Source organism: Myotis brandtii, unplaced genomic scaffold, assembly GCF_000412655.1.
Source record: "Myotis brandtii unplaced genomic scaffold, ASM41265v1 scaffold4, whole genome shotgun sequence".
Classification (NCBI taxonomy): Eukaryota; Metazoa; Chordata; class Mammalia; order Chiroptera; family Vespertilionidae; genus Myotis; species Myotis brandtii.
In genome coordinates this window covers 1,854,579-1,881,745 of record NW_005365371.1, presented here as the reverse complement: position 1 = coordinate 1,881,745, position 27,167 = coordinate 1,854,579, and the positions used below count along the sequence as shown (strand labels likewise).

The 27,167-nt window shown below is 45.8% G+C and overlaps 1 protein-coding gene and 1 long non-coding RNA gene across 17 annotated transcripts in view; one reads left to right on the top strand and one right to left on the bottom strand.

Moving 5' to 3' along the window:
* The window catches only part of KALRN (kalirin, RhoGEF kinase), a 586,523-nt gene that overhangs the window by 66,818 nt on the left and 492,538 nt on the right, over nt 1-27,167 (bottom strand). For 14 of the 16 annotated variants that reach the window (XM_005873113.2, XM_005873115.2, XM_005873109.2 and 11 more), the window contains 3 exons: nt 9,658-9,941; nt 8,347-8,451; nt 4,657-4,752 (listed from right to left, as the gene is read on the bottom strand). In XM_005873113.2, coding sequence (XP_005873175.1) covers nt 4,657-4,752; nt 8,347-8,451; nt 9,658-9,941 — 485 coding nt within the window. The remainder of the gene's footprint in view (nt 1-4,656; nt 4,753-8,346; nt 8,452-9,657; nt 9,942-27,167) is intronic. The other 2 variants (XM_005873111.2, XM_005873116.2) reach the window with 2 other exon arrangements.
* Nucleotides 10,362-16,139, top strand: LOC106727292. Its single transcript, XR_001363460.1, has 4 exons — nt 10,362-10,412; nt 10,794-10,955; nt 11,108-11,247; nt 15,974-16,139. It is a non-coding gene; the product is annotated as an uncharacterized LOC106727292 (long non-coding RNA).

The following is a 27,167-nucleotide window of genomic DNA, read 5'->3' as shown; positions in this document are numbered from 1 at the left end:
AGAATTAATGACAACACCTTAAAGCAACACCTAGGAAAAGTACGTCAGCTCTGTTTGGGGAAGTGGGTGGGCATCCTCTCTTGGTAAACAAAAACACTGGGTAAAGAGCAAGGCTGGCAGGAGAGAACTCAGAAGTGCCCATTAATGTCCGGAGACTCGCCACTGGGGGCGTTGGGGGCTTTATCTGCGCGCAGGTGAGCGAGCACCGGCCCTCATTCCCGGGCAGCAGCTCTCAACAGCAGAGATCACAATTGGGAGGAAGCCCTGGGCCACGAGCACACAGGGAGCCAGGCCTCTTCCGGGCCTGAAACTCAGACACGGGGATCTCAGCGTGGCTCCGGGGAGAGCTAGGGGGCCAAGTGAATTCTCAGAGCAGAATCGGGTGCCATCTCTCAAGCAGCGAAAACAGAACTCAAGCCTGAGACATAAAGTCCACATATACAAAACGCTCCCGTAAAATTCCCAGGCTCTGCATTGAAAAGCACCTGATTAGTTCTTCTTATGTTGAACTAAGATAACCTCCACCCACAGGTCCGGGACCGCCCTCTGCAGCGAAGAAGCATTGAAAGAAACCCTCCTTTCCCAGAGCAGTGCTCAGTTATTAGATCACAGCTCTTGTGTCTTCTTTCTCCTAACTTCTCCCCATACCTACACTCAGTTTCTTCAGCTTTCCCTCAAATGACATGGACCACACGGTATTGGTTACCTCCTCGGGGGTGACTTCCATCGAGTTCAAGAATATTTTGAAACACCAGGTTCAGAAGCCGATACATGACTCACACACAACTCAGGACAGGCGTGCCTGAGGGCGCTGAGTGCCATGGGGCTGCTACTCCCCTTCATCTGTGCACTGTACCTTCCTTACCCAGCCTGGGGCCACACTGTTGTACTTACAGTCAAATAAAACGTTCAACATTTTTACAGGCTCCACATCTTACCCTCTTCTAGGCTAAAGAGCGGGAATACAAGTCCTGAAGATGAAAATGTGGCTGAGGAAACCACCGCCCACTGTTGGCTCCATCGCTACCCCACGGCGGGTATGTGTGGGGATGGGAAGACGGAGGAAGTAGAGGAGAGGGCGGAGAATTGAATTTTGATGAGAAGATTCTGAGAAACCAAACCACTGCTCCCTCCTTCCTTTCCCTGACATGAGCTTGGTTTTGTATGTTCAGCCAAAGGAATCTCTGTAATTCTGGGCTCACGGCAGGTCTGCAAGAGGTAATTATTGGTGGAAGTTAAAGCCCTTATTATGGGAAACTCACCACAGAAAGGCCATTCATGCAAAGATACGGTGAGAGACCGCTTTAGGTCAACTCCACCACCAGCCTCCATGCCCTCTCCTTTGGGAAGTTTGCTCTTTTGGGACTTTTCAATGTCTGGACTCACATATTTAACACCAAACTCACTGCTCACACTAACTGGAGGTGAACAGAGACTTCTAATAGTGCTAAGGTGAGTTGTAGCAGTAGGGAAAAGGTCATCCAAAATACAAATAAATACAGACTTTTGGAAACAAGTGTTTGCTGATGTAAGTGTAAAAAGCTCCTGCACATTGATGGAGGAGAGGATAATGTCCTCAATGACAAATCACCTACCTGGAGGGGTAGGATGCAAATGAGAAGATACAGTGATTTTAACACATAGCACAGCAGTACCTTTTAAGGCAGTGGTTCTCAATCTGTGGGTCGCGACCCCTTTGGGGGTCGAACGACCCTTTCACAGGGGTCGCCTAAGACCATCGGAAAACACATATATAATTACATATTGTTTTTGTGGCTAATCACTATGCTTTAATTAGGTTCAATTTGTAACAATGAAAATATATCCTGCATATCAGATATTTACATTACGATTCATAACAGTAGCAAAATTACAGTTATGAAGTAGCAACGAAAATAATTTTATGGTTGGGGGTCACCACAACATGAGGAACTGTATTAAAGGGTCGCGGCATTAGGAAGGTTGAGAACCACTGTTCTAAGGGCTGTCCTGAGCTGGTCCAGGAAGCCCTTGAGGAGAGATGAGGTTTGAGGGGGCCTTGAAGGACCATTATGCTTTAGACAAGCACGAGAGGGAGAACATTCCAGAGAAGTGGAGTGGTATGCACAGCAACTTGGAGGGAGGAAAGCCAAATGTGTGCTTGGGGATAGTGAAGAAGACAATTCGGAGTTCATCGGCCTGAATAACAAGTGGATGCTGGAAAGACAGGTTGGAGAGGAGGCTACAGAACATGAGGATTTTGGGTAAGTATCTACGAGCCAGAGATTTCCAAACTTTGATTCTATACCTCTATCAGTGAGCATAATTTTGGTTATGCATTCCCAAAGCATGTAACTTATTTATAAATTACATACCATCATGTACAGATTAAAACATACACAAAACCATTGTAAAATAATGAGGTGAAGAGATGCTAATATCTTCTTCCTGCATCTTGTGTATCTGAAGGCACTGGCATTGGAAATGGCTGCCTGTATAGGTGAGAGGGAGGCTGTGAGCCTTCACCAAGGAGGGAGGCAATAAACAGCCTTATGGGAGACCCGACAGGAGAGTGAGGCCAGGGGGGCAGAAGGGTGGGGGAAGATCAAGCAATGGATACTGCAATAGTCCAGGCATGAGGTCAGGGCCCAGGCTCAGGTGGTGAAAGAGAAAATGCAAAAAAAAAAAAAAAAAAGGATGATTTTGTTAATCCTCACTGAAGGATATTTTTTCCCATTGATTTTTAAAAGAGAGTGGAAAGGAGGGGGGAGACACAGAGAGAGAAACTTCGATGTGAGAGAGACACATCGATTGGTTGCCTCCCACACGCGCCCTGACTGGGGCTGGGGATCAAGCCTACAACCGAGGTATAAATGCAAAAAAAAAAAAAAAAAAGGATGATTTTGTTAATCCTCACTGAAGGATATTTTTTCCCATTGATTTTTAAAAGAGAGTGGAAAGGAGGGGGGAGACACAGAGAGAGAAACTTCGATGTGAGAGAGACACATCGATTGGTTGCCTCCCATACGCGCCCTGACTGGGGCTGGGGATCGAGCCTACAACCGAGGTACGTGCCCCTTGACCAGATTCAAACCCGAGACCCTTTAGTCTGTGGCCCAGCGCTCAAAACATTGAGCCAAACCAGCTAGCGCAAAAGGATGAATTTTAAGGGGAAAAATGAAATGGTGTTTAGAGAATGAAAAGGGTGTATGGGTGAGTGTAGCGGGGAAAGGAAAGCAGTGAGGAGTGGTCAGAGAGGTGAGCTTTGACAAGTCAGTGCAGGTGCCAGGAGTACCCAGCTCACCAGCAGGACGCTGAGAGATGGCAGGGAAGTGAACAACCTTCCAGAGTCTGCACTAGTTACTGAAAACACCAGCTAAGCTTTGTTTTGTTTTTTAATTAGGAAGGAAAGTTAGAAGGAAAAGAAGACATTCACGTGTATTAAATTTCATCGGTACAGAGCTGGGGTATTTAACAAGGGAGTTCCTGTAATTAAAATGATTATCGGGCGGGCAGCTTTCCCTAGAGAGCATCCATCGTTCTCCTCTCATTCCTGGGCCAATGGAGACGGGTTTCAATGGCGCTGATTAACAGCACTGCCCAGCAGAAGTCTGGCAGGAGCACGGACATTTATCCTAATGTGAGTTACAATAAAAACTGAGTGACATACATGGGAGCAAAGGAAAGGAAAACGCTTCAGACTGCCATGCTGCCCGACACACCTCAGCGTGAAGCCATGGAGGCTCTACCCAGAAAGGAGCGCTTTCACCAGCATTGATGCCGCAGCCAGGCTGCGGCTCAGGCTCAGAGCGGGATGGGCACCAGCGCTCTTAATTGCCCGTGGTGAGGTATCCACATACTTGTGCCCATTCTCCTTCACAGTCAGCAGTCTACTTACGTAAGATTTTGCCAGCTAGAAGGCTATCCTCGGTCCCCAAATAAAAGTACTCAGTGCTTTCCCAGGTCAATCCATGTTCTGTGTCTCGACAGCAAAGTGAGCTTCTGGGCTAACCAGACACACATCAGTCACTGTCCAAATGTCACTCCCCTGGGGGCTATTTTGTCTAGAGTATTTTTCACCTTTCATCAAGATCACAACCCCGAAGAGTCTGTTAATTGCCGGTGCCCACTCCCAAACAAAGTCCAAAAGGACTCTGGGGCCCTAGCTGGTTTGGCTCAGCGTATAAAGCGTCAGCCTGTGGACTGAAGGGTTTGATTTCGGTCAAGGGCATGTGCCCAGGTTGGGAGCTTCATCCCTAGTAGGGGGCTTGCAGGAGGCAACCGATGGATAATTCTCTCATCATTGATGTTTCTATCTCTCTCCCTTCCTCTCTGAAATTAATAAAAAAATGTATTTTTTAAAAAACGCACACAAAAATCAAAAGGGCTCTGGGGCACAGCTTTTAAACCGATGGATAATTCTCTCATCATTGATGTTTCTATCTCTCCCTTCCTCTCTGAAATTAATTTAAAAAATGTATTTTTTTAAAAACGCACACAAAAAACAAAAGGGCTCTGGGACACAGCTTTTTTAGTAGAAAGCACCGTTAGCTGGAAACAGTGCTGTAGGAGAGATGAGGGTGTGTGCAAAGGAGAGCATGGCCAACAGATGCCAGGCCCCGGGGAGCCACATGGAGGTAAGATACAGGCAGACGTGCCTCCAGGACCCCCACTTACCAGCTTGCTTTTGACCAACTGTTCTATTGCACTGACAAGGTCTGCAGCAGTAGGAACTTCGGCGGAAGCCTGCCGGGCTGCTAGCAAAGAGGAGGACTGCAAGACATTGAGCAGCAAAGGAAAAGCAGATTAGCAAGGAATGAGGAATAGCAATTAGAAAGCAAAACAGCAAGTCAAAGCTCAAGGCAGGCAAGGCAAGCAAAGCTCTAAGTATTGAGGGAAGAGATGACAGAGGGAGATAGTGGGTGTGGGTGTGGGACAGGCCTGCCAGACCCCTTGTCAGGAAATCTGGCCAGAAGGAAGCAGGGATGGGACTAGGCTCTCCTTAGGCAGGCCACCAAAGGAGCCGAGGGGTGAGGTCACTGTGTTCCCTGAGAGGCCAATAGGTAAGGGCTGCACCCACTGATAGCAGTGAGGTGGTGGGCGTGGGGGGAAGGGGCCAGACAAGACTTTTGGTCATTACAGTGCTGCTCATTGCTGTTCCAGGGTATGAAAGGAGTAAAAACACCTAGCCTCTGTGTGTCCAAAGAAGAGAAATTGTCCTTGCTTTACTCAGATCTTAAATATAATCTTCACCTGGTGTCAAGCAAAAATGCTGGGGGCAGGGCACTTAGAGACCAGAAAGCTAGACCCCTCCCCCTCTCACACACACACACATAGTCACACACACAGTCACACACACATGCACCCTCACACCCCTCCCCCTCACACACACACACACACACACACACACATAGTCACACACACAGTCACGCACACATGCACCCTCACAAACACTCCTCCACAAACACAGCTATTCCCGGTAAGGTCCCCACACTGGAACACTGGGAAGCAATAAAGGGCTTTAGCAGGACATGTGTGTCTCCTGGAGCAACGAGGGACTCTCCTGATCACAGTGAAGGCAGGCTCAGCCATGGGCTGTCCCGCTGCTCCTCAACCCACAATAAGGATGGGTCCAGGTGGCTGTTGGTCAATGGTTTGGGAACTCCTGCTCACTGAGGGGCGGTGGCATATTTTTTCCTTCTACTTGAGAAGAAATTGGGGGAAATGATGAACCCTACATGCATGGGGCAGCTTTTCCCACTGGCACATCGCAGCAGAGGGCAATGGTGTTCCCAGGGCCCGGGACGCACGCGCCTTCAGCCTTTGATACTAACGACTGACTGTCCTGGCTGTGCTCTGGTTTCCAGCTTGTCCCTTACGTTTGGGGAAGAGTTTCAGAAAGGAAGCGTCTTGTTGTCTAATCTCAGTGTGAGTTTAGTCTCTACTTCTGAGACGGGGCAAAAAAAAATCAGATAAATGTAATTAAGAGAGACATAAGGACACTCTTTTTTTCTCTCCTGGGGAATGCAGGAAAAAAGCGTAACTCTGTTTGGAAGTCCAAGTTATCAATTTTGTGATCTAGTAATCCTACCCCCGGGAACTGTTTCCAAGGGCAGCAGTGTATGTACCAGGTGACCTGGGCAGTACTATCGGGAGTAGCCAAAGCTGGCAGCAACCTGGGATATCCTCAAACAGGCCGGTCAAGCTAATTCTGGCACATAAGTAACCTCATACTCCCTAGCTAGTGAAATTATAGTTACGGAGGTAAAGTTAATGAGGACATAGTAAATAAGACATACATGCAAATGAACAAATACTAGAAGGAAACATGCACAACATTACAATGAGTAGACTTTTAAAAATCCCTTTTACATGGTTGTAAAAATTATTTTTATAAACCCAACACCATTTGCTAGAAGTTCTGAGGATCCTTCAATTTTCCAGAAAACAAGGGTTCAGAAGTCAAACAAGCAGGATGGAGGAGAGTTGACCAGTCTACAAAGCGACTTGCCATCTCCCGGTTTCTGGGGTTTCTGGCTGAGAAAAGTCTACATAGACATCTGGGAGTAAGTCCACATTTTCAGTTAAAAATTATCTAGAAACAACATAACATCCTTTCCCCCAAACAAACTGTTTCTGCTGTTTCTGGGGTTACTAGAGGGGGAGGGTTCATGACCTTTACTTATCTTCTGTAAGCTGGCACCTCGGTGCGGAGGGCTGCGTGGGACGGCAGATAATGCGACATGAGCGTCCCACTGCCCACAGGCGCTATCACTGTTTACGGAACATGTTACAAGGGTAGGCCTCTGGGAACACAGCGGGCTGGTCCTCGTTCCCACCTCAAGGTGAAGCACAGGGATTCCAGGATGGGCACCATGCCAGGCTTCTTGCTACTTGTTGCCAATACTCAAGAGTCAGAGCTGGCCCTGGAGACCAGGGTTACCAACATCACCTTTGGAGGGGCCACACTGTGCTTCTCATGGTGAGTCACAGAGGGGGCAGCGACCACATCTTAGTCATCATCCTGTCCCTAGAATCAGTCCCTCTGGCACAGAGGAAGCCCTCAATTAGTGTCTGTGGGTAATGACCCAAATGTAGAGAAGAATTAAAACAAGAACTGGGCTGCCACCAGAAATGCTGAAGCATCGCATCGGCACAGTCCTTTTGGCACTGTATCCTAGGTGGTGCTGTATGCTGGGCCCACAACATCAGAGTGGGCTGCCCCACTGCAAGGCAGAACACTAGAGAGCACAGGAAGACCTGGCTAAGCCACTGCCACCACCACTGCCATTGCTACCGCCACCACCATCGCCACCACTACCACTGCCGCCACCACCACCACCACCACCATCACTGCCACCAACACCACTGCCACCACTACCACTGCCACCATCACCGCCACCACCAACACCACTGCCACCACCACCACCACTGCCACTGCCACTCCCACCAATGCCACCACCACTGCCACCACTACCACTGTCACCACCATCACTGCCACCACCATCACCGCCACCACCACCACTGCCAATGCCACCACCACCATGACTACCACTGCCACAATCAGTACATGACATTCTGAAAAGCAAATGCAAAGTACAATAAAAAATGGAAACCACCACTTCAACTCCAGAGTCCAAAGGACAGCAACACTAAGGGAAAGTGTGGTTTGTAAGGACAGTGAGTGATGGAGCACGTGATTAAAGCAGCCTCTGACCTCGGGTCAGAACCTGAACACATATCCCACCTCAGCTTCTGCTCCAGAACAACCGGAATGATCATCCTGCAATTAGAGGCCCACTTATCATACTTCCAACACCTGTGGGCCTTGGGGCATTTTGCAAAACAGAGAACTTGAGCAACCTGGCATGCTGGGTTTGCCCACCTCTGACAGCAACCTCCCCTCAGCTCCCTCCTCATGCTGTGCCTGCAGAATTTCAACAGCACTGGGCTTGCCTGGAAGTTCCCATTATTTAGGTGTTAGAGTTGGGGACAGGGGAAACAATCAACTGAAGCACGGGTGTGCAGTCAGGCACAAGAAAACGATCATGGCTGGGACCACCTCAGATTCCTTTTCGAGACTAACCGTGCCTTTTGGGATCAGCTGCTCCCAAAGACAAAGCCATGACCTTTCATCAGTAGGACACGATGCCAGCAGATCCCACTCTGCCCATTCCACACACACGGCCACACTGCCCAGAATGAAGTCAGACCTCCAGGGTCTGTAGGGGGAGGACCCTACCAACTACCATGGATTCATGTGGTGCAGGAGATAACAAGGGAGAGTACTGCTGCCTACCACACACACACAATGAAAGCACATGCGTTACACGTCCTTGTTCAAGTGAGAGAGCAAAGAAGTCCTACCATCTCATCCTGCGCAGGGTCGTTGTCAAAGATCTTCATAGGCGGAGGGAGCGGGGTGTGGGATTCTTCATCTGGCTCATCTTCACCCCAACCTTTCTTGCTCTTCTAGAACAAAAGAGCAGCATTAGTCACTGTTCCATAGAGTTAAAGATGCCAATGGACTTGGCAATTTTTTTTAAAGCAACATATAAGATACCTCCTCTCTCAACCTACCCCTACATTTTTTTAGCCCCAGTGCCTTCCTCTGTAGAGTAGGTATACTTCTTACCTCAAAGGACAGTAAGGACCAAATGAGGGAAACACACACACACACACACACACACGCACGCACGCACGCGCGCGCGCGTATGCGTGTGAGAAACATCTACCTTGTGGATTAGCCAGTGAAAGGGAAAGCTGAGTGTGGTCAGAGAGAGCTAACTTCCTGAGTTTTCGAAGGACTATTAAAACACAGTCTGAATATCACCAGGCTCCCCTTTTCACAGGAAGAAATGGCAGACAGCACAAAATTACAAAGAGCGTATGGTTACAGATCAGGAAGTACTTCTTAGTCACACTGGTGACTAGAGTAGGTTAGTTTGCCAGATAAAACAGCTATCTCATTACACTAACCAAAACAGACCCACTACATTTTGATCACAGAATCTCAGCGTTGGAAGGAACTTCCAAGGGTCATCCAGTCTGACCTGTGGGCTAACACAGGCGTCTCTGTTATGTGAGATCACGTAGTCTCCCAGACCCTTGCAGTATGGTGGCCATTCATTTCATGGAGGCTCATTCCCTCACTAGCTGACCCCCCTGTAAAGTCCCTCTTGGAGCTGAAACCTTGCCTATGATAATGTTCACCGTTTGTCAATCATAATTCTCCCCTTGGAGCAAGCTGGACTTGTCTGTTCCCTTTCCTATGTGGCAGTGCTCAAGACACTTGTAAAGAGCGACCATCTCCCAGCACAGTCTTCTGTTTTCCAAGTGAAATGGCCTCTGCTCTTTTATTCCTATTCTGAACAGGCCGAGCAGGTTCTGATGGAGTCCCTGGCAGTGGCAGGGGCCTAGGTGACTACCTGGCTCCCCTTGGAGCCAAATCTAGCAAAATGGTGTCTGTGTGCGGATGTGCTAGGTGCTGCTCAGGCTCTGAACTGGCCACAGATCAAACTGGCCAGGTCTTGAGAACTCAGAGAACTCGGGTCACTTAGGCTCAAGAAGACACTACTGGGGACTAGACTGTCCAGCTTGCTACACCCCGGGGAAGATGGTGCCGGGGCTGCAGGAATGATAAGTGCCAAAGCCCTTCCGAGGGCCATAGGTAGGTACCTCATCAGCACTGTCTCCCTGAGGCGTCGTCTCATCCCCGGGCTTGGGAGAGCCCAGGTCGAAGCTCTTGCGGCCATCGCGCACTTTTTTCTGCTTCTTGATGTTTCCGTCTGCCTTCCCGCTGTTGAGCCTGCGCACCGGACTGGTCAGCCACTTCTTAAGGGTGTTGGTGGAGCGCTTGGGGCCGGGGGAGCTGTGGATGGAGTTCAGGGAGGGCTGGCTCTGCAGGTTGGCCACTGACTCGGACTTGCCTCCGTTTTCACTTGAGGAATGAGAGTATGTATCTGAGGAAAAAACAGACAGAGCGGGGTCAGGGGCAGCGAAGGCACCTGCCAGCCCGGGCATGAGGCAGCTCCGTCCTCAGGAAGCGAGGACACGAGGCAGAACGTCAAGGCCAGCTGCAGGCCCGGTCAAGGGAACTCTCTCTGGAGCGGCAGGACTTGCCGAGACTCACTCAGTTTTTTCTGTGCAAGGCACCCCTCCAGGTGCCGTGGAAACAGGAGAGGACAGAAGACAAAGACGCCTGCCGTCATGGAAAAAGCCAAGGTCCTAAGGAGAATTACCGACCAATAGCAATGTCATGGAGCACCCATTAGTGTATTCTAAAGATATGCAAGTCATAGAGTTTATTTTCAGAGGCCCTTTATCTAGCTACACACACACACACACACACACACACACACACACACACACACACGGAGAGAAAGAGAGAGAAGCAGAGAGTGAAAGAGCAAGACAGAGCACACGAGGTAAAGGTAATTCACACAGCAGGATGTGACTAATTGTATGGACTCTGGACGACAAGGCAGCAGAATTCAGAGGAAGGTCAGATCAGTGCTGGAGGGGCTGGTCTGCCAAGGTTTGGAGGAAGAGATGTGTGTGACTAGAAGAGAAGGGAGAAGGAATTCCGAAAGGGGAGAGGGTGGGGACAAAAGCACAGAGGCAGGAAAATGGAAAAATGGAGTTACCACAGCCCATACGTAGATCTTTGAATGAAATAAAGATTAATGGAGAAGGAGACACTGGATAGAAAGATTACTAAGAACATTTAATAATGAACTAGGAGTATGAAGTTTATTGTAAGACTTCACTGTAATGACAGGATAAAAAGGGTTGTTTTTTTTTTGGTTTGTTAGTTAATTAACCTAGTAACTATATATGGCAATATGGCATAGCCCTGGGAAGGGGGTTAGAATTCAGAGGCCACACCAGGACTGTGCACAGGGACTGCAATGGAATGAATGGGAGGCACTTCAAAGCAAGAAGTGATGCCACTCGTATCTGGACGACAATTGAAGGTGAGTTGTCGCTCTGTAGGCTGTTTCTTTCTCATTCCCAGAGTGGTCTTGGGAGGATACCTGCTTTACCTTGACCCCTGATGCCCCCCTCACTCCAGGGCCAGGTTGCATACTGATATCTAAACCAAACTCATGACTCTGTATTTAAACAGATTACTGGAGTGGCTCCTAGTTATCTCAAAGACGGAATTCCCTTTCCCTCTAATGCCTTCATCCTGGACCTAGACTAGAGGTCTAATCTAGCCTTGGAGCCCTCAGGCGAGACCCAGAAGAAACAAAATCCCCAGAGAAGGTGAGTGAGTGCTTTTGCCCATGGAGAGCTGGCTCAGTGTCTACAACCACCTGATCTCGGGCGCACCAAGTGTGGCCCTGCAGGACTTTCTCAGCTATTGCTAGAGTTTTGTACAACGTTTAGAAAATAACAGCACAACAGTTGCATCAGGAAGCACATAGAAAATTGAGTTCCTTTCTTAGATATCGCTAGGGTTTTATACATAGTTTAGAAAATAGCGGAATAGTTGCATCAAGCAGCACACAGAAAATTGAGTTCCTAAAGTCCTTTGGTATGGAGGATAACTTACAGGGTCTCTCTGCTGAGGGAACATTTGGGGCTCGACTGACTTGGTCGGCATCGCTTTAAGGACAAAGTTGTAATCTTATCTCAGAGAATTCCTTGCTGGCTGTGGTCTCCAGTATGTTGACATTACTTCTGAAGCGTTGGTATGGGTCTAACTCCTGTTCTCAGAAGCCTGGTGATAAACATCTCCCCAGCCTGACAGAGGGACCAGCGCCTTTCTGTTTATCTTCTGCTGATAAGCTGCAGGAGGTTGTCATTCGCCAGGCCCCTGTGATACCACAGGGCTTCATTAAACCCAAGCCCTCGAAACCTAGATTTATCAGCACATACTCAGTCAGCAGAACTGGAGGCCCAGCCGATCAGCCCATCAGCTGTGCCCTGTGTCACTAAGCAAGGCAGATGACTGTCCAAGTTTTCTGCTCCACAGCAAATCGCAACCCGGCTCTGAGAGGCACTAAAGCTAAACCTGACTGACCATTCTTTCTCCCCCATTGTCATCTGGTTCTGCTTTGGAGAGTCCTGGTAAAACTGATGGCAAGAGTATACATTACAAAACACACATTAAAAACCAAGAGTATTCTCAATTTTGTTTTTCCTGTGTAAACAATTAGGGTAATTCAACCACAGTCCACAGAGAAGAGAATTCAAGAGTTGGAAGCAATGTATGATTCATCATCTAGTTAGAACTGATACAGAACCATTTCTAAATCACTTTATCTTGTTTTTATTTTTCAATTCTGAGGTATAATTGATTTATATTTCTTTTATATTTATAATGGTTTCAGTTTTTTAAAAAAAATATTTCCTCTCTTGATTTCAGAGAGGAAAAGAAGAGGGAGAGACAGAAACATCAATGATGAGAGAGAATCATTGATCGGCTGCCTCCGGCACACCCGCACTGGGGAATGAGCCTGCAACCCGGGCATGTGCCCTTGAGAACCAAACCCGTCACCCTTCAGTCCACAGGCCGATGCTCTAGCCACTGAGCCAAACCAGCTAGGGCATTGTTTTAGTTTTGAGACATGTAACATTGTATTAGTCCAAGGTGCACAGCATGATTTGATATATACTAGTGTGTGTGTGTGTGTGTATACACACACACACACACTAGTATATATATGGAATGATTACCACACTAAGTTTAGTTAGCATCCATCATCTCAGATAGTTACAATTTTTTTTCTTATGATGAGAACATTTACTAAATCACTGCAAATGCATGGTTATAAAGGAATGCAGCATCATTTCATTTATTACTACTTCAAAGGCCAATTGGCATGTTATGCTCCTCTCATTTTTGGAAGATGGCTGCAATGAATTGTTTGAGGATTTAGTCTAGTACCTTCCCAGGCACAACAGTGATGGCACTGATTTGTAACATCTTCAATAATAATATTGTTAATCTCATAAAATCCTTCGAAGCTGAGGTAGGCGCTATTTTTTTCTTGTCTTAAGAAATAGAAAAACAGAATATTTTAGGAAACCAAGGCTCATAGTTAGTAAGTGGCCATGAGGCAAGGTTTAAATCCAGATCTGACTCCACTGCACAAATATCGAATCTTATTCCTACATCTGTGTCCACTCCAGGTACTCCCTTAGTCTATATAATTATTGTTAAAAGGAGCATGAAGTCACCAGTCTTTGTAATATTTCAAATACACATTTATATATAATTTCTATAAGTTATAAAATTTCAATACTGAAAGCAGTCTCAGTAGCACGAATCTTTCAGAGCAAACAATGAAGATTTCGACATGGGGACCCACTGTCACAACTGAGTTGTCACAAAGCTAGGATCAGAATCCAGGCATCTCTGACTGCTCCAGGGCTCTGAAAGGATGCTTCCTCATCAGCCCTGAGCTATAGAAACTGCCCACTAGACTGATACCTGGTTTTAAGCCACTGGGAAGAAAATGGGTCCCTAGACACTGCTCATAATAAAGGCCCCCGGATGTTCTGGTATGTACCATTTGCTTTCTAAATTAGAAAAAAGAAATAATACTTTAAGGCTAATTGTACTATGAAATATTTTTAAATACAGAAAAATTTAACACCCATGTAGATATGATAAATGTAAGTATTTTTGCTACATTGGCTTCAGTTTCTCAAAAATGAAATAAAACATCATATAGTTGAAGCCTTTTTATTACTTTTGCCTACTTGCAATCCTACTACCCACTTTCCCTTCCCAGAGTTTAATTCTTTTCTGAAGCATCTTTCCCATCCATGTTGTTAGCATTTATTGTGTATGTGAATATATTGTTATTTTGTGTTTTATATTTTATGTAATTATCATAATGTAGGTATCATTTTGTAACTTGCTCTTTTATTCAAAATTTGATTTATCTGTGTTCATATATGTACATCTAGTTTATTTTAATCATTGAATACTCTTTCTTAGGACATATTGTGATGTTTCTAATACATTTTCATAACAGTAGACATTTAGGTTGTTACACAAGCATGTATGTGTATGTGTGTGTACACACAGGTGTATAGTGATTTTAAGCACTCCTGTATAGGTCTCTTTGCATATGTCTGAGAATTCCTCTAGGACAAAGCTTCCCAAACTATCTGTGTTAAGAGACCCAGTTTTCTTATATCTAGTCTGTTTTGGGCCAATCCTATATAATAAAAGGCTAATATGCAAATTGACTAAACAGCAGAACAACCGGTCTCTGTGATGTGCACTGATGTCCAGGGAGCAGACGCTCAATGCAGGAGCTGCTCCCTGGTGGTCAGTGCATTCCCACAGGGGGAGCGCTGCTCAGCCAGAAGCCAGGCTCATGGCTGGCGAGTGCAGCTGTGGTGGCGAGAGCTCCTGCCTTCTCCATGGCAGTGCTAAGGATGTCCCCGTGGGGAGTGGGCCTAAGCCATCAGTTGGGCATCCCCTGAGGGCTCCCGGACTGTGAGAGGGCACAGGCCAGGCTGAAGGACCGCCCCCTCCCCAGTGCACAAATTTCATGCACTGGGCCTCTAGTATTTTTATAACATACAAAGTCAATTTCTTGGTAGTCAGAAATGCCAAATTATTATAAAAGCTTCTAAATACTCTCATTTTCCTTTACTTATTTACTCACTGTGCATTGGAAGCAAAGAGCTCACAAACCTTCACCATCTGCAGATCACACATTGAGTAGCACCACTCTCAATTCTATGGCATTTAAAGCATATATATCCAGGTAGAGCCTGGGTTTAAGGAATGCACATCACCAACTTCACTAGGTATCATCACATTGCTCTCTGAGTTACTCCATCAACTATGTGTAAAAGTTCTCGTCTTCCTGCCTTCTCCTCGATGTTTAATTATATGTTTACTAGCACATAATTTTCCTCTGGAAAAATTAAATGTGTTCTCCCGAACCCAAAACACATACATCAAGGAAGTAAACTAAGATGAATGCAGAATGCTTCAAGAAGCAATGAAAAGGTAAAAACCAGTGCCTCTTGATCAACAGGAAATGCATCCTTTAGTTGGTATCTCAGCCACAACTGGAGAAATAGGAAACTTGGCAGGATAACCCATGAGGTTGAGGGTCCAGCTTCATAGACTGAGTGGCATACACTTAAGTGTGTGGCCAAGGGACTATAACGATACTAATGAAATAAAGGAAATGTAAGTGAGTCAACAAACTCTTATCCATTGGCAGACTCTCATACTTTCCTCCCTACTTTCTTCAATTCCCAAGCTACCTCTCAAAACCACCTAATTGCTTCTTTGTACTTGAGGGGGAAAGATATGCTATATGGTCACAGAAAATATTCCAAAGTTTAACCAATAGCTAGAGAATTCTTGACATCAACACTCATCTTTTAGTGATAATTCTGAAGGTGACTTTGAGAAGCGCTGCTGGTCTGATAACTTTCCTGCCCCGAGTATCTAATCCAAGAACAATCTACTGGTGCCTACTCAGTGGATGGCAACACAGAGATGACCTGGGCTCTGAACCTGCTCTGCCACTGACTAGCGAGGTGGCAATGGACACAGACTCAGGCCTCTGTCTCTTCACCGACAGAATGGACAAGATGCCTTCAGAGCCCGGTCCCCCTACTTATGAGCTGTGTGACTCTGGGCCAGTTACTGCACCTCTCTGTATTTCGGTTTCCTCATCAGTAAATGAAGATAATATTAGTGTCTATGCCATAGGACTATTATTAGGATTAAGGGGTTAATATTTATAAAATGCTGAGAGTACTTTAGACCCATAGGAAGCATCCTTTAAGTTAAATAAAAATCAGTAAAACCATAAAAGTCTTCCCTAATTTATGACTGTGATTTTATTCTGTATGTCCTTTAATTCCACCTATATATTCTTCTAAAGGCTGGACTAGATCATTTAACGCCTTTTTTTTAATCTTCAAAGTTTTATGCACCATGAAAGCAAAGAAAAACTGAATGCTGCCAGGTGCCATTCTGTGCCCCCTCCCTCCCCACTTCAAGGAACCATTCCTATGACCAGTGCCTGAATTTCCTCCGAGAATAAGGGAGCCTCACCCTCGGACTACCAGGCCACTGCTGCCCCCTCCTCCACCGCCTGGAAGTGTCAGCAGCAGAGGTGATTCCCCGGAGATGACACAAGCCTCCTTATCTATAGTGCTATCTACAGGACCGGACCGGGGCAAAGGAACAAGTGAGGAGACTGAGGTCTCAGACACCACCATGGGGTTAGGGTCACTACGTCAGTATTGTCAGACTAAGCCTTGGGGCAATGGCTCCAGGATTGGGGTGTGTGTGTGCGCGTGTGTGTGTGTGTGTGTGTGTGTGTGTGTGTGACAGCAACTGGAAAGGGGGAAGGGGGGAGAATCAGCCTGGTCCAGAAACACTGTTCTTAACACTCGGAAACCTACTGTCCTTGCAATTGCTCCTGCCACAACTTTAGACAAAACTTGGCAAACACGTCCTGGCTCAGAATATTCCCTTTCCCCTCTCGTTGCCACACTCAAGTCCCAAATGCAGACTGCAAGCCCCTGCCTCGTGTTCATTATGCCATAGCTGCTATATAGCACTTAGTTCAGGAATCTCTTCTCCAGCAAGTCCTCTGCCAACCCATCATGCTCCACCTCACCACTTTACTCAGGCTTCATGTGTTTTTTATCATTTGTTTTTACATCTAAATCTTTAGGTATTCGGGACATCCTTGTCTGATTGCCCCTACTAGACAGAGTACAAAATGAAGGACCACTCGGAGCCTTAAAAGCACATTGTACTGGATGATATCTTAGTTCATGTCTACTTATTGGTCCCCTTCTCTTCCCTAAACTGCTGTTTCTATCCTGGCGGAATATGCACAGGGAGCGGAGCCACAGGGGTGATTTCAAACCAGCGGCATCTTCACCAGACAGAAGCCTTTTCATCTTCAGCTAAAGCCCAATGGGATAGTAGCTCTTCATACCAGGGGCTTCTCCCACAGACAAAACACTCTCCACAGGAGAATGCAGCACCTCTGGCTTCAGCCTAGATGAAGTCTTTGTAATCCTGTTCTAATTCAGTCCAGATCTCCCTCAACTGCTGCAGTGCCTCCTGATCCTCTCCTTGCCTGACTCCTATCAGGAGGCCATTGGGTGAGGAGGGTAAGATGGTAATGTTTCCAACTGCTTGTTCTCAGGTCTCCTTAGCCTCAGTTTCCCCTGTGTACTCTCTTCACTGAGTCAGAGACAGAGGAAGGAGAGCCTCAAAGGACACCAACCCGCACCCCCAGGTAAGCATATCCTGAACAAGCAAGGCCATTGCTGTAACGTGTTGCCACGATGACTTCCTTGATTCACCACCTCTGTAGTTGTCTTTGGAAGTCAAGGGCTAAAACACTGACTCTCTCTCTATTTCGCCACCACTTGCTCCATATTCCAGGGGTGATTCTAAAGCTTCATATATCAGATCAAGCAAAGTCAGTGAGCGCGGCTCTGCTGCCCTTCCAGGAGCAGATATTCTAGGTTCCATTTCCATCTATAAACCCATTTCACTCTCCCAGCCCAGCCCACAGCCTGTGGAGAAGGAATGCACATTCCTCCCACCTTTGGAGAAGGGAACTCTCCTAAGAGGCTTTGGGACTGTTCAAAACCAAAATAACATGGTAAAGCTGCACAAATTCAGATGGAAAAACGGACCAGCCCTATTAGTATAAAACCTAAATACAGACTTGGGTTGAAGACGTGGTTCCCACTTGTGACAGAGCAACAAGAATCAGGGGACAGGCAGGAGCCGAGGTCACCTGGGCTCTGCTTTCATCTACAAAGAGATCAGGAGCACAAGGAGCTCATCTGATCATGACACAGCACCTGCCAAGTTCTGAGGCTGCAGGAGGCATCTTCCTCGAGCTTCACCTCTTCAAAAGCAGCCCTCGCAGGCTCCATCCTACCTGGCAGGTAAGCCAAGTTTCCCTGGTAAAACAGGGCCACTCCTGAGTCCCAGATGTATTCACACCTGAGTTCTCTCCTAGGCCTTCAAATAAGCCCTCAGGTAGCCCTGGCTGGTTTGGCTCAGTGGATAGAGCATAGGTCTGTGGACTGGAAGGTCCCAGGTTTGATTCCAGTCAAGGGCACATGCCCAGGTTGTGGGCTCGATTCCTGGTGGGGCGAGTGTAGGAGGCAGCCAATCAATGATTCTCTCATCATTGATTTTTCTATCTCTCCCTCTTCCTTCCTCTCTGATAAAAAAAAAAAATTAAAATTTTTTTTAAAAAGCCATCAGGAAAATTAAATGACTTCCCTAAAAACAGTTTACCCTATTAACTTACACAGTAACTTACCCTATATTGATTTTATAGAGGAAGGGAGAGGGAGAGAGAGGTAGAAACATCAATGATGAGAGAGAATCACTGATCGGCTGCCTCCTGCATGCCGCACACTAGGGATCGAGCCCGCAATCCGGGCATGTGCCCTGACCGGGAATCGAACTATGACCTGGTTCATAGGTCGCTGCTCAACCACTGAGCCACTCTGGCTGGGCAACACAGTAACGTTTTCTGCTTTTCTTTCTAGATTGTGTGAATGTAAAAAGTTCAACCCTAGTAATCGTCACCGAGCCTCAAAATAACATTATACAAATTACTGTATAGAACTGAAGATTCTCCCAAAGAACGATGGAGACTCTGTCAGCCACTCCAGAGCTACTGGGTGAGAAACCACGGAGGTGGCTCAGCACTCTGTGTTTTAACAAGCCCTCCACGTGATCTCAGTGTATGCTCACATTTGAAACAAGTATTCTATATGAACCCTCCTCACTAGCCTAATTGTTCAGCTCACGGCACCACCCTTGCTGCATTCCTCATTGCTCACACCACCCCGCTGTCTCCCTGTTTGTCTAAAGCCTACTAGGACTTCTGAGATGACTAAGCCCAGCATGTTCTCCTATTTCTCTGAGCATCTCTTGTGCCATTCATTTGGCACCGGTAATGCTTGTGTGCGTAGCCTTCCTCTCAGTAAAGTCCTTGAGGACAGACAGGTCCTCCATCTTTGTCCCCAGTATGAACTCCTTGGTCACAAAGGAGCTCACTAAATGGCTGTGATGGGCAGCTAAGCACAAAGAAAATCATTGGAGTTGGACTATTTTTAGGTCCAGAGACTACTAAAAAAAAGTCAACGTTGGTGAGGAACTCATCTCTGAAACTCAGCAATGTGACTGTCAATATAGACTTGTGCTTCCTGTTCCTAAGACAGTCTAAGCCAGCGGTCGCCAACCGGTGCTCCTCGGACCACTGGTGGTCCATGAGGTCCAAAAGGTTGGCGACCGCTGGTCTACATGTTGCCCAGTCAATTAAGATGCATTAAACAAAGTTACCTGTTTCCTTACTTCAGGACTTTTAAGAAACTTTAGTATGCAAATTAACATACTCATGTAGATGATGAATCTCCAAGAACATGTAGCATTTATTGAATTCTATCAATATGTTGTAGAAGGCAGCGTGGACGGCATTGATCTTGGCTATCATTCCACCTCTGTCTGGATACAAAAGGTGAATCGGATTTCCGAGGATGGTACCCGGACATCAGGGAATGCCAGTCAAACTCAACACCTCCTATGAACGCCACCGTGGGAGGAGATAAGTTACAGTCAGTCCAGCTATTTTCGGCTGGTGCAGGATCACCTCAGAGTCTACCCAGAAGCCAGTGGGAAGCCTGACCTGGATTTCACTTACAATGTGCCCTTCGGTAGTAACCTTAACCAAAGGTTGCTGTGCCAGGCTTAATTACAGAGGCTGAGGGAAAGACGGAAGCAGGGTGATGTGGGAAGGGTTAAGACTGTAATTAAGCACTACTTAACTGGAAAGGTTGCAATGGAAATTCTTCTAGGGAACCTGGGGGAAGAAGAGGAGGAAACTGCATGTCTGGAGGGAGAAACAGGTGGCCGGGTCTCCTGGACTGAAGGTAGTCGGACACCCTGCAGTCTTCATATAGCCCTGCTTCTCCCAAGCATCTGTGCCAAGGGAACCTTCCTCCAGGTCCTGCTCCCTGGCTGGACAAAAGCAGCAGGTGAACAAGCTGAGTCTCCCGGCCAAGCGCGGTGTCATTCTCCATTTCTCCACTCCGAGTGGATCTTCATGCAACAGTGCCCCTGCGGTCCTCCTCCCCGGCCTCCCCCAACCGGAGCAGATTCACACTAAGGGCACACGTGGCCAGGAAGACCCACCGCCTGGCCTACTCAGGGATAAGATTCACAAGTGAGATCCCGTTGGCATCATTTTGTTAAAACTTTTCATTTGGACATAATTTCAGATTAGAAGAAAACTGCAAGATTAGTGCAAAGAATTCCTAAATGCCTTTTACTCCGATCTCGCCAATGTCTAGTACATTTTACCACCTGGTTTTTTCTTTTCTCTCACTCACTTGCTCTCATTCTTTCTGAACTGTCTGAGAATAAGTCACAGAGAAGATTCCTCCTTATCCCCAAATCTTTCAGTGTAAGTTTCCTAGAAACAAGGGTGTTCTCGTATGTAACCTCAGTACAATTAGCAAAATCAGGAACTTAACAGTGATACTGTACTTTATTCAAATGTTACCAAGTGTTCAAATAATGTTCTTTATAGAAAAAGGTTGTGTCTTTCATGACTTGGACATATTTTTGAGTACAGGGTAATTATTTGGTAGACTATCCCTCAATTTGGATTTGCTGAATATTTCCTTATGATTAGATCTAGAGTGTGCATTTCTTTTGCAGGAATACCTCTGAAAATAATGTACCATATGAGGAGACACATAATATAAATGTAATCCAATTCTAATGATGTTAGCTTTGACCCCCCTGGTTAAGGTGATGTCTGTCACTGGCATAATTTTCTAACTCATTAAGTTAAATTGCATATATGCTTAGTCTTGATCAACTGTACCAATCAACTGTAAATGATGTTTAAACATAATTCTTGTATAAAAGGCCCAATTCCATCCATGAATCCATTTCCTGATCACATATATTAGAGGAGAATAATTTTCCACTCCATTGAAAACAGATCAAGCAATGTATAATAAAAATGGTGATTATGCTAAAGGCTAGAACTAGATTTTGTTAAAATATTATAAGTTGTGCTTTACTTGACATGCCATATTTAAAGTTGATTGTAGCCTGTGGGTATACAAAATCAGTCAAGGTAAAGTTTCCACATGAAACTCATATTCCTAAATGGGGATTTGGAAGGCTAGTCTGGGGTCAGCTTTGCATTCAACCCATGAGTCCCTTCTATAGATCTTGAAATTGTCACTGAAAATGCTGTTGGAGGATTTGGGGGGAAGCAGAATATTCTGGCTGGCTCTGCTAATTACTTACAATATTTTATGAATAAATTCAGACAGTCATCATGACAAAGAACTCTGGCTGCCGTGGAGACCCGAGTGTGGCCAGCTGGAAAGACCAGAGGTAGATGGGAAACATGACTCTAAGGCACTGTACACGGTGAGGCATTTCTTTCTTACAAATCAAGAGGAAGAGTGTTAAAGGAGGGAGAAGTGGCAGGTGGGTGATGCGAGAATAGAGCACTGAGAACCTTGGAAGCCAGATGTTGGCCTCTAGTCTAGAAAACACTGAGTGGGGTTACTTAACTGTTGTAGCAAATAATAAGCCTTGGGCACATGAAGAACTGGGTGGAGAGGCTGGTTGAGACAATAGATATCTCTGGACCCTAGAGAGATCACTTCCTAATTATGCTCTGCATGTTATTTTCATAAATGGGACCATCAACTCCCTTTAGCAAGCATTCTCTGCCTTTGGAGCAGGTAAGACAAGCTGACACCTTGTCCTCTAGCCATGACCTGGTGCCTAAGACAACATTATTTCAACTTCCTTTCAATTAGGGAAAACATCCAAAGTGCCCACCGGGCTGCTAGGACAGGGGTCAAAGGTCAGATGTCTTCAGGGACCAACAAATAAGGTCAACATGAGAAAACTTTGGCTACAGGACAATTAGGAGAGGCATAGTGCAGCGAAAGGAAGAGTGTAAGGTGGCTGAAGACATTCACATTCCTACTTTTAAAAAGAACCCAATATAAAGAAAAATAAAAAATAAAAAGGAAAATAAAAAACATAAAACAAGAAAGAACCCAAACACTGTGCTGCCAAATACAACACATCTGAGACCCAAGGCCCAAGGGCTGCTACACGGCCTTGCCTGCCCAATGGTGACAAGGCCATCTCCTCTGCTAGAGCAATTTAAATCAGAAACACCCCACCCCTGCACAGTGACACTCCCTGTTCCCGTCCCTTTTACTCTCTCTATAGCACTTAAGCCATTTAGCCTGCTGTATTAACCAGGCCTTTTTATTTCTGTATCTCATGCTTCACTATCAGGAACCTTGCTGACTCTGGAGAATAGTCCCTCCCAGGGCTGCCTAATTCCTAGAGATAGTAAACAACTCAACTGAGATTGTGCTTTTTACATGCAAACCCCCCACTCCAGCCTCAAGGTCAGCAATGACTGGGAAGGGATATGGCCCAGCACCATGATATCCTTGGAGATATCCTCTGCAGGAAAGATACTATTTCCACAAGAGCGCCCCCTTCCTGGAAGACTGCTTAGACCCTGCTCTTTGTGATGGCTCTTTCATTACTTAAGTGCTGGGTCTTATAGGCTCAATTATATAACATTTATATTGTAAGACATCGTGTTATTATCCAGTCATTCAACAAGTGCTTACTGAGTGCAGAGCCTGTACCAGGTGCTATTCCTGATGCTGGGTGATCACAGTGAAGAAGACAGTCCTGACGTTAAGAAGCTGACATTCTAGTTGGCATGGAGAAGGAGTCAGATAATAAACTAATACACGAGTTAGAAAATTTCCAATACTGTTCAGCTGTATTTACAGAATTAATCTGGCTCATGGGCTGGAGAGGGCCTGGGCACTTTCTCTAGAGTGAGCAGCTGGAGACAGTCTTTCTGCAGACTGTCTGTGAGAACCGAACGATAAGAAGGAACCAGCCTTGTAAAGATGGGGATAAGGCCTTGTGCCAGGGGCGCGGCCTCTGCAGAAATCCTCAGGCAGAAATGAGTTTGGGATGTTCAAGGCACCGAAAGGAAGCTCCTGTGGTTGGAGCACAGTTACCAAATGAAGTTGGAAGGTAAGCAGTGGGTAGACTCAGGTCCTTGGAGGCCATGGCAGGGAGTTGGAACTTCATCCTAAATGCAGTGGGAAGCCATTGGAGTGTTTCCAAAGGGGTTGGGGTGAAGGATAGGTGATAAGATATGACTTTACCTTAGCGAACAATCTTCACTTTCTGATGGGTCCATGTTGGCCCTTAGCCAGATAACTTTCTCCTGAATTAGAATTACCTTTCTACCAAGAACCACCCTTTTCTTCTTCTAAAGGATTTGGGGAGAAACATCTTACAAAATGTGGATGAATGGGAAACATGTTACCAAATCTGGTCTCTGGACAAAATACTCCATATTCAGCTAACACACATAAGGCCATCCCGTTCCTTCCTACTATGGGCTTGCGTTCCAACACCTACGCAGCACCGCCATCTCTCAACTGTACTCCTCCTGCTATGGCCCAAGGCACACTGATGCAGCTGTAGGTGGCATTATCAATGAGATATGCTCCCACCTCTGATCTTGCTTATCTCTCTGCTCAGAAAGTTCTTTCCCCAGATCCCATGGGGCTCATTTCCTCTCTGCCTTCGGTCTTTATTGAAATGCTACCTTCCCTAACTACTCTATTTAGAAAATGGAAACATCCCACCCCTCCACGCTGACACTCCCTGTTCCCTTCTTTTACTCTCCCTATAGCATTTAAGCCATTTAGCCTGTTGTTTTAACCACACCTTTTTATTTTCTGTATTCTGATGCTTCCGCTATCTGAAGCCTTGCTGACTCTGGTAGAGATAGTCCCTCACAGGGCTGGCTAATTCCTAGAGATAGCAAACAACTCAACTGAGATTGTGCCTTTTACATGCAAAACCACCAATCCAGAGCCCATATCCACAATCATCTTCTGTAGTGAGCTCTACATTTTGGACCACTATCCACCAGCCCTAATCGCCCCAGGGCCAGGTAGCAGGTAGCAGGTAGCAGGGACAGTCCCTGTACTCTAGAGCCTGCTGAAATTATTCAAACTAGCCAACACTCAACCCGCTTGCCCTCATCCCCTCTTAAAGGCCTCAGCCTACTAAGTTCTTGTCTATTTCTTCCTGCAACCAACCTCAGTGTTTTCTGCCATGGTTTTGTGAGGTGTGCTTTCTCTCTTAGGAACTGTGTTATTTCCTGATCTGTTGACCTTATTGAACCTCAAACTTTTCTATTGATATATTACATAAAAAAATGCCTACTGTAGAATTTACTTTATTATCTGTTTCTCCTACTCCTTCTACCAGAATATAAGCTCCACGAGGGCAGGAAATGTTTGCCTGCCTCTGTTCACTGTTGTGTTTCTAGGATCCAAAAGAGGGCCTGACACAGAGAACTAAAACACTAAAACATCTGTTGGAAAAGGATTTCATAGGAAATGCTCAGTAGAGATGTTCTAAATACTCAATGAATAAAAAATAAAAAAAAGCCAAAGCCCCTGTTTGTGTACGTGGATAAATATAGGGGACAATGGTGAAGTGGGATGACTTTGGACTTTGAGTTCCCAGCTCTACCTCTTCACCTTTCTGAACCTTGGCTTCCTTATCTATAAAATGGGAATAACCAACCCCCTGAGATAACAATGCCTACTTACAGTAATAGTGAAAGGTTATGATATGGCAATAAACAGCAATAACAACAATGACTGCTGAATGACAATGAACAGTCTTGTGTTGTAATGCAGTAATGCCCAGGGGACCTGAAGCCTGAGAGTCAGCCTGCCCTTACCTTGCGCTATCTGATGAGTGAGTTCTCTCTCACTTTCCCTGCACAAGACAGCAACAAAGGGAGCTTGCACTTCCTTCGTCTGAGCCCGGCCTCTTCCTCCCATCTACAACCTGCTGCTCCTGTCAGTCACAAATGCGGAAGCAGACCCCAGCAAGTGCACACATATACACATTCACCTGCATGACAAGTGTGAATGGAGTGGTGACAGGACACACATAGAACTTCTACAAACGCAGGCCCAAGACCCCAGAACTATCCTACTCACATTAGAAGAAAGGATCTATCTGATTCATAAAATTTCTCACCCATTTCTTACTCCAAAGTTAGAAAGTACTTCATGACTTCAACAAATAAAAATACTTAGATAAACAGGATGACTTAAAAAAGTCAAACTTTCTAATGTAATACACAGTAATTATAGGAAAAAATAGAAGACAATGGAATGTTTCTGTAACCCTACTACCATGTGAGAATTACACTTATAACACTATAGAGCATTTCCCTCATCTCGGAGTATGCGGAGAGGGTATTTGTTGAATGGATGAACTAAAGCTTAAGCCCAATGGGCTGGCCTTTCTTCAGCTCACTGTCCCTTTGGCTAAGTCTCAGGGTTCCAGGCAGCCTGAATGCTGCTTGGGTACCTTTTGTGGCTCATTAAAAAGAGCACCGGGCCACATCAAGGATCCCAGGTGAGGATTCTTGCTTCCCTGATACCTTGCAGCATGGTTTTAGGCAAATCCCAATCTGGCTGGGTTTTAATTTACCAATGTGTCACATGGGAGAACAACTCTATCGGCTCTTTCCCCCTTTAAATCTCAGAGACATAGAAGACTGTGGTTTGTATTCTAAGCTGACTTTCAGATGCTATTACTTCAGGGGAGGGCCAACATCTCAAACCCTGTCCTGTAGCCCCAATTGTCAGGCGGCCTACAGCAGAGAAGACAGCTCCCAGAAGCCTGTTAGAACCTGAGCTGGGGAGGAGCAAAAACGTAAGGTCTGTTGACCACCAGAAGAGAAGACAAGAGGGGAGAGGGGCGCTGTGTGGTTTCCGCACGCTGCCAGTCCTGGGCCTGACTTAGCTGCCCTCCTACCACTTCTACAGTGAGGGCTCAGTCTCCAGGTACCTGCCCCTCATTACCCTTGAAAATCCTGCCATCTATTCTTGAGCCTCAAAGTGTGTGAATTTATAATAAACATTTAAAGGTAGCATGAGAGACTATTAATTTGTGAAACTGTGGGGAAACGCTCAGACAACACAAAGTGAAAGAAGCAGGGTACAATGCTAAGAATGAAAACAGAACCAGCTGTGCTACATTTCCCTATCGGAAATGCCGGCTTTGCTTATTGATTTATAAGAACTCTTTATATATGTCGGATAGTAATCTTTCATCAATTATGTAGGTTGCAAGTCTTTCCTCCTGGTCTATCATTTGTCTTAATTTCCTTTATAGTGTCTATTACATTTGCCTAAAAGCCATCTGGACATTACTTGTATGTAATTGTTAATTTGGGACACATTTTAACTTACATTATTGTCAGGAAAAATATTTAAAGTAGAAACTTCAAAGAACCTCTGTTTTATATCTGTCCTATAAGCTTCCCCTATTTTATAAGTACAAATGATGGAATTTTAAGGAGACAGGACAATGAGAAACGATCACAAAGAAGCTTGGCCATACATCTCAGAGCCTGAGTATCTACCCAGCTCAGCACGGAGTCGGTCAGTCCTGTGAGAATCAGATCTCAGTCTCTGGCTCTCTCAGCACCTCCGGTGCTCCTCTGAGTCACAGCATCACCAATGAGGGCCCCACCGAGGAGGGGACACACCAGTCTAAATATCACTACGGCCAAAGTTCAAGGACCTAGGAATGCCCCATCGGAGGACAATATAGCAATTACTCCAAAGCAGAATTTCCCCTCATGCAAAAACTTCAATATACATGATTTCATTTCTCTCTGTGTTTTAAGTTTCAGTATATTAGAGTCAATAAATATTTGATGAATGGATTCATGAATATGTTAGGTCAAATCTTTAAATCATTAGTGATGAGGGTAACCAGGAATTGGCAGGCATTGAGATGATAAAGGGGGGTCAAGTTAACAAGAAGTAGATTTTCCAATAAAGTCTGGGGAGAGATGCCAGAAGCTGTAGCAAGAATAACATTCTGTGTGTTTGGGGGAGGGGATCTCAGTCATGTGTAATGGAAGGGGATAGAAATATCACTACGGCCAAAGTTCAAGGACCTAGGAATGCCCCATCGGAGGACAATATAGCAATTACTCCAAAGCAGAATTTCCCCTCATGCAAAAACTTCAATATACATGATTTCATTTCTCTCTGTGTTTTAAGTTTCAGTA